Source organism: Cnephaeus nilssonii (assembly GCF_951640355.1).
Source record: "Cnephaeus nilssonii genome assembly, chromosome: 1".
In the NCBI taxonomy this organism is placed as follows: domain Eukaryota; kingdom Metazoa; phylum Chordata; class Mammalia; order Chiroptera; family Vespertilionidae; genus Cnephaeus; species Cnephaeus nilssonii.
The window spans coordinates 71,963,286-71,970,035 of NC_137072.1; the positions used below are offsets into that span (position 1 = coordinate 71,963,286).

Here is a 6,750-nt window from a genome sequence, read left to right on the forward strand (position 1 = left end):
TGGAAAAATAGCACCAGGTGTTAACACAGTTCAGCAACCACAGTTCTTGAGTTCTGGCTAAGAGAAGAATTCAGAGCCAAGACTCAAGTTTACTTAAAAAGTCACTGAGGTCAAAGAAGTGCGCCACAGAAGAAATGGGCTCAGGAAACAAGTTATAGCATAAGAAGGGCCCTTAGAGCTTGGGTGGGGAGAGGGGAGAGAGAGAGAGAGGGAGAGAGATGGGGAGAGAGAGAGAGAGAGAGAGAGAGAGAGAGAGAGAGAGAGAGAGAAATCAGTCCTGGGAAAAGACAGACAGGGGTGGGGAAAGGAGAAAGGCAAGGGCGTGCTCCACAGAGAGAGCCACTCTGGGTCCTGCATCCTGAGGGCCTTTATCTGAGATCTCAGGGGAGGATCTCAATAGGATATCCATTAGCTTTCCTGGTGTGTCTCCACAGGGTCACGGTCACCGCTGGTTGGTCAGTGCTGAGGTGGTGGTAGTGCTGGGGGCATTGGTCATTGCAGCTGGTCCTGAGGTCAGCCAAGGCTTGCTTAGCCTGGTTTTGCTGTTTTTCTGGGTCTGGAGCGAGTCCAGAATTTCCCAGGCCCAGGGATTCATGCTTACGGGAATGGTCTTACAAGGGCTTATGGTATTGACAGTTGCTGGGCACCCGGGGCTCTCATGCTGATGACCCACTGCACCTGGCCCGTCGTTCCTGCTCTACTCAGAACCATCTACCTGCCTACTACAAATCCACTTTTCAACTTAGCTTCCAGCTTCAGTAAGAGGGAATCGGATGTATAATTGTTTGAAAAACAATTTAACATATTAATTTCAATGAGAGCTCTTTTAAAATATGTATAAACATTTGAAATATTTTAAACAGCAAGGATTAAGTAACAGATTGTTTATACTAAAATAAAGTGAATCTTTTATGTAAAAAAGGGAGCCTTAAGGTGAGGGCCTGCAGGACTTTCAAAATGTATCAAATAAGCTTTCATGAACAGGAGTGGAACTAAGAGAGAGAGGTGCCAACCAATATCATCCGTGTAGGGGGTGTGAGCTACAGTCTATTATAAATTTACAGCACTTGGGTATTCAGGAGGAACAAGACGTCACGATATTAAAACAAACCAAAGCAAGAAGTTTCTGTAAAAATCTTTATTTTCATCTTATTTGTAAAAACACATCCATAAACATTTAACTTCTCTATTCCAAGATAGAGAGAAACAATGCATAATTGGCATTGAACAAGGCATTATGCCTTACTAGGCAGACATAAAATGTCCAAGGGATATTTAGAACATTAGTTCCTTCAATAACAGAAATGTTGACCACATACTGTGAAACTGTTTCAATAAATAACAACTGACATTCTTCTCAACAGTACAAAAACAGATGTACACGGAACATTCCCCTGCCTTCACTGTGGCCTATTTGCTCGAAACCCCCACTATTTATCTCCAGCCTTTATCACAGTGGGTGGAAAAACGTGTGGTCTCCCACCCACCCAGCCAACTGAAAATATTCGTTGAGTGAAGAACATTTAAAAATGCATCATCATCAATTAAATAACAGGCTGAACCAGCTTTGATTTGACATAAAAATGACCATTTACAGTAACAGTACAGCAAATCACCAAACACTTCCACGTCTTTAAATATTAGATAGAACTTTGAAAAATAAATACATTCACATGTAAATAAATAGGAGAACTCCCATAAGAAATAGTCAAACAAATGAAACACAGGTAGCCTCGGGAGCTCTTTGTTTCTCTTCTTTCACTCCGATTCCACTTAGGATACAACAATAAACCTGTCAGCTTCCTCCTTCTCCCTAGGTCAGTTGGCGCTGGCCCTGTGATGAGAAAATGGTTGCTTATTAGGACTCAGAAACGTAACTGCTTAGCCCTGTACCAAATGGTTACCACCTGCACCCCTGCACCCCTGTGTGGTAGGAAATGCCAGGCTACTGGATGCTGTTTAATGAGGAATAAGGGACCTGTGGCCACAATTGTATTATTAGCTTCAAAAAGCCAGGAAATAATGTTACATGAAAAAAGTACATGCATAACATCACGTCAGCCTCATAGCAAACCCCATGAAGTAGATATTATTATTTCCCCCATATAACTGAGACTCAGAGAGATTAAATACTTTCTCCCTGGTACAGGAATAGTAAAAATAGCCTAGACGTACATTTGGAGCAGAGGATCACTGCCAAGTCCCTGGTCATCACCACTAAGATTGAGAAGCCCATGTTGCCCCGAATCAGGGAGTTCCACCTTTCCGTTCTAAAGCAGCCTAGATTAACAGTGTTGTTCCTTAATGGGCAGGAAGCATTTGAGATCACTGGCCAAATCCACCTAATCTTTTAGGAAGGCACATTCACCCACACGCATTTGAAAGGGGATGGAGTGGAGGGCACCAGAGCACATTCATGACGGTGGTGGCAAATCTAATTGTGAAACAATGACTTGTCACTCCTTCAGCTACACCCTGGGCTTCCCTGATAGAGTTTTCAGGAGGCAGATGCCAATATCTGTCACGAATGACTCTAGTCACATAACTCACTTGTTTAACATCTTGTTCAGTATTTTCTTAACCAGCGGGGATGCGGGGTTGAGACAAACTTTCTGTCCATTCTTGAGAGTGGCTCTGCAGGCAGAAGGGAGAACCCACGTGAGACAGGAGGGCGGGCTAGGGTCAGGGTGGGGGCATCTGGACAGTAGGGGTTACAAGGAGCAGAGCCTGGTAGCACTTACATGACTTCTGTTTGGTCGCAGTGAGATCCTGGGGACGTCACCTGCACACTCTGGATGTTCTTGGGGTGAATTCCCTGCATGGTCTGCAAGCACTGGCAGCGCAGTTCAGTGACCACGGGCGCCGCTGCGGGGTCCACGGGCGCCGCTGCGGGGACCACAGGCTGGGTTAGCGGGATGCTCCCAATGGGCGCCCACCCGCCATCCCCCTTCTCCTTGGGCTCCCAGGGCTCGAGTCTCACCTGCAGCTTGCCGGCAGGCGGCGGCCAGGAGCAGGAGCAGGAGCGCGGCCCGGAGGAACCGGGGAGCGCGGGGTGCAGCAGCGGCGGTGGCGGTGCGGGCCATGGGGCTGAGCTCGGAGGATCGGTGCTGCGGTGCCTGGAGTGTGAGAGCTGGCAGCAGAGCTGGTGGAGCGAGGTCTGTGGCTCCCCGAGGCGGGCGAACCCCTTTTATCCATGCTCGAGGCGGAAAGCTAGCAACCCCAGGGCTTGGGAAATTCCCGGACCTGCAGGTCGCGGGGGGTGGGGGGTGGTGGTTGAGGGAGGAGGATCTGGGGTGCGGCCCCGCCTGGCCTCCCCAGGGACTTGGCGGACTCTGCGAGGTTCTCTTTCCGCCCAATTCCCCAAAGCGGGAGCCAGCGGCTTAGTAAGAGCGGATGTCACTTATTAGCGGAGACAGGCACCCGTTGGGAACGTTAATCTAATAGCCACATTTCAAAAGAATGTGTGGAGGGGGAAACGACTGAATTTTCCCTGTTACGTACGCATAAATTATCTTCTGGCTGGACGCTTTTATTTTCCTTTGCATAAAGGCACTCTTAAAATAGCTCTGTCTTCTCAGATTATACAGAAGATTATACATAAAATTGTTCATCTGGTATTTTACAAGCACAAATAAGTCACACGTTGTGTTATATCAGGGGTGAGGGGATGACCAGTGTCAAAAGTTTAACTCAGTGTTTAATCTAGGACAAAGTGTGCCAATCCTATAGTTTCCTTTCTCTGTGAAATCCTGGAACTTCCAGAGAGATCTAGTAATCCCTGTGTACACCTCTTGTGCTTAGAGGGCGTTGATTAATCCATGAACTAGGAGCTGGTGGTTATTTTGGAGCTGCTGAGGGGAGGGAAGGTTGGGTCGGGCTCAGGGGGTCCACAGTTTTTAGTTTTGCCCAACCTCACAAAAAAAGTCAAAGGGATCACAGCTGGTCTTTCCTTCTGTTTCTACAGTAAAGGCATCCTGATGATTCCAGCCATCTATAATTGCTTACATTCATTTCAATTATCTCTGAGCACCATCCAATATATTAGATTTGGGCATTATGCTGAGGCTTTTAAAAGAATGGATTTCAATATAAACTTTCTCTTTCCATTTACTTAAGATTTGTTTAAAACTTTTGTGGAAGTAGTAATGAGTAATTGCATTACAAATAATATAAACCAAAGGAAAAAAGAATGCCAATATTACAAAAGAATATCAAGAAATAGATATAGGAAATGAGGAAATGTCCTCATGGAAATGTTCTTTATCACACTTAGTTATAACGCGCATGAAAACAGCATGATGACCCTGTTTTGATGCTTCCTGTATAATGAAAGCAAATTTTAGGAAGTTGAGAGATGAGTTATAAACATACTATGAAATATGCTTAAATATTTCAACATTTTGAAATTTGTCAATACACTTTTTATGGTCCATATATGTCTCTTTTATAAAAAGTTCCCTGTGTTTTTTGGGGAAAAAAGGTGATTTATTAAGTGAAGTATCTATATACATCGCTCAGGCCAAGCTGGTTGATCATGTTGCTTAACACTTCTATACTGTTGTTGATTCTTTATTGTTTTGCCTATTATTTAAAGAGGTTTGCTAGAATCTTTAACTATGGTCAAGGTTTCATCTATTGCTCCTTTTAGTTATTCTCCATTTGCTTCATATATATTTTTTAAATTTTTTAAAATATATTTTTATTGATTTCAGAGAGGGAGATAGAAACATCAATGATGAGAGAGAACCATCGATCTCTCACAGTGGGGATCTAGTCCTCAACCTGGGCATCGAACCCTGACCTCCTGGTTCACATGTTGACCCTCAACCACTGAGCAATGCCGGCCTGCTTCATATATTTTAACAAATGGTATTAGTTTCATAAACTTTTAGAATTATTTGTTTCTTATAAAATTGCCCCCTTTTTATTTTAAACCAGCTTTCTTTATCTCTAAGTCTACTTCTTTCTTTGTGTCCTAATATATTAATCAGGCTTTCATTAATACATAAATTAGCCAACATGTTAATAATTTATATCAATAATAGATTAATAATTACAAGTAATTAATACATTAGTACATCTATACTAGGTTTCTGTCAGTTTTAGCATGATATAACACTCAATTCTTTTAATTTCAAGCTATTTGAGATCTAATATTTAAAGGGTGACTTTTTATGCAGCATACATTTTTGTTTTGTTTTTGTAGTCTGTATTTAAAAAGTAAAAAAAATTCAATTTTAATTGGAATGTTTGTTCCATTTAAATTAGTTTAATTTTTACTATAGTTGGATTTCAGTCTACTGTCTTTCTATTCCATTTGTCCTGTCTTTTTAAAAATAAACTTCAAATTTGAATAACTTCAGATTTATGAAAAATGTATAATTATACTTCATTTATCAAAGGTAGGTGATTAACATTGGTACATTGTTATTAATTAAATTTCACAAAGTTTCCATTGATGTCCTTTTCTTATTCTGGGATCCAATCCAGCACACCATATTGTATTTAGTCACCACGTCTCCTTTGTCTCCTCGGATCTGTGACAGATTCTCAGTATTGTCTTGCTTTTCATGACTGACAGTTTCGGAGAATACTTATTAGGGATTTTGTAGAATGTTCCTCAGTTTGGCTTTTTATGATGATCTTCTGATGATCATACTGAGGTTATAGGTTTGGGGAAGAATATTATGGAGATGAAGTGCCCTCCTCTTCACATCATGTGGGGGAGTACATATATTCCCATAACACAACTGGTGATAATAATCTCGATCACACGGTTAAGGTGGTATCTGCCAAATTCTCCACTGTAACGATATTGTTTTTCCTTTTTTTCTAATCTCTTCTTTGGAAGTAAATCACCACACCTGGCCTCCACACACAGGAAGAAGGGAATTAAGTCCCACTTTCAGAAGGAGAGACACTACTTACATGATGTATGAGGCTTCTTCAACAAAGATTTGTCCCTTCTCTCTTGCACCACCTGTTGTTCTGCTCCTTTATTTCTTCACTTCTGTCACCTTTTGTAATATTCAGGTATTTCCTTATTTTCCATTGTATCCCCTTTTTAGATTTTTATATCCAAAGTTTTGCATTTCCTTTTGAGAGGTTGCCCTAAAAATGCTAATATATCTTGCCACATTACAACTTTCCTAAACTTAATACTTTTCTCTAACAATTGAAGAAATATATTATAAGTCCATTTATCTCCCTAACTGCCCTTTGTGTTACTTTGCCATGTATTTTACTTTAGAGTGTGTTTTACCTCCATAGATAATAATGGTTATTAATATTGTAAATAACACAGATTGTTTGAGTGTTTAAGAGGAATCCACTTTTTCATCTTTTGCGCCCACCCTTATTAAAAAGGAAAAATTGCATACTTGTTTGAACAACCACATACCAAAAGCATTTAATAGGAGCCTTGTTAAAATATTTATAAACATTCAGAAGTTTATAAAGTGCTAATTTTATATAATGAATTGATCAGTGCGAAAAACAGCTGAATTTATGCAAAACTAGGCTTCTCAAGGTTGGTGGGGAAGGTAGTGTGTCAAATATTCCTTCATAAGTAAGAGAAATGTAGTGCCCTCCTCTAAAGAAAGGAACAGGCAGGAGTAGGCTTAAAGTTAAGCATGACCTACAATCCAACTGTACAACACCTTGGGCATCCAGCGGGGAACCAAAGGTCAAGAAGAATAAAACAAAACCTAAACATGTTATATTTTGCAAAACTTTTATTTTTATGCCATT

General features: G+C 41.2%; 1 protein-coding gene across 1 annotated transcript; it reads right to left on the reverse strand.

Annotated features, from left to right (window-relative positions):
• Window positions 1–1,150: 1,150 nt before the first annotated feature.
• LOC307104163 (growth-regulated protein homolog alpha-like) lies at window positions 1,151–3,213 on the reverse strand. The gene is made up of 4 exons (XM_079778877.1): window positions 2,981–3,213; window positions 2,742–2,886; window positions 2,551–2,634; window positions 1,151–1,834 (listed from the first exon to the last, which is right to left on the reverse strand). Exons 1-4 carry the CDS (start codon window positions 3,081–3,083, stop codon window positions 1,819–1,821), a joined length of 348 nt encoding a protein of 115 aa, XP_079635003.1. The 5' UTR covers window positions 3,084–3,213; the 3' UTR covers window positions 1,151–1,818.
• Window positions 3,214–6,750: the final 3,537 nt, after the last annotated feature.

Excerpts from the sequence above, each read along its gene's own strand:
- LOC307104163 (XM_079778877.1), bottom strand. The coding sequence starts at position 3,083 with ATGGCCCGCACCGCCACCGCCGCTGCTGCACCCCGCGCTCCCCGGTTC. Across the intron at positions 2,887-2,980 it reads CGCCTGCCGGCAAGCTGCAG|CGGCGCCCGTGGACCCCGCA; the intron begins GTGAGACTCGAG and ends TGGTCCCCGCAG. Across the intron at positions 2,635-2,741 it reads TGCGACCAAACAGAAGTCAT|AGCCACTCTCAAGAATGGAC; the intron begins GTAAGTGCTACC and ends TTCTGCCTGCAG.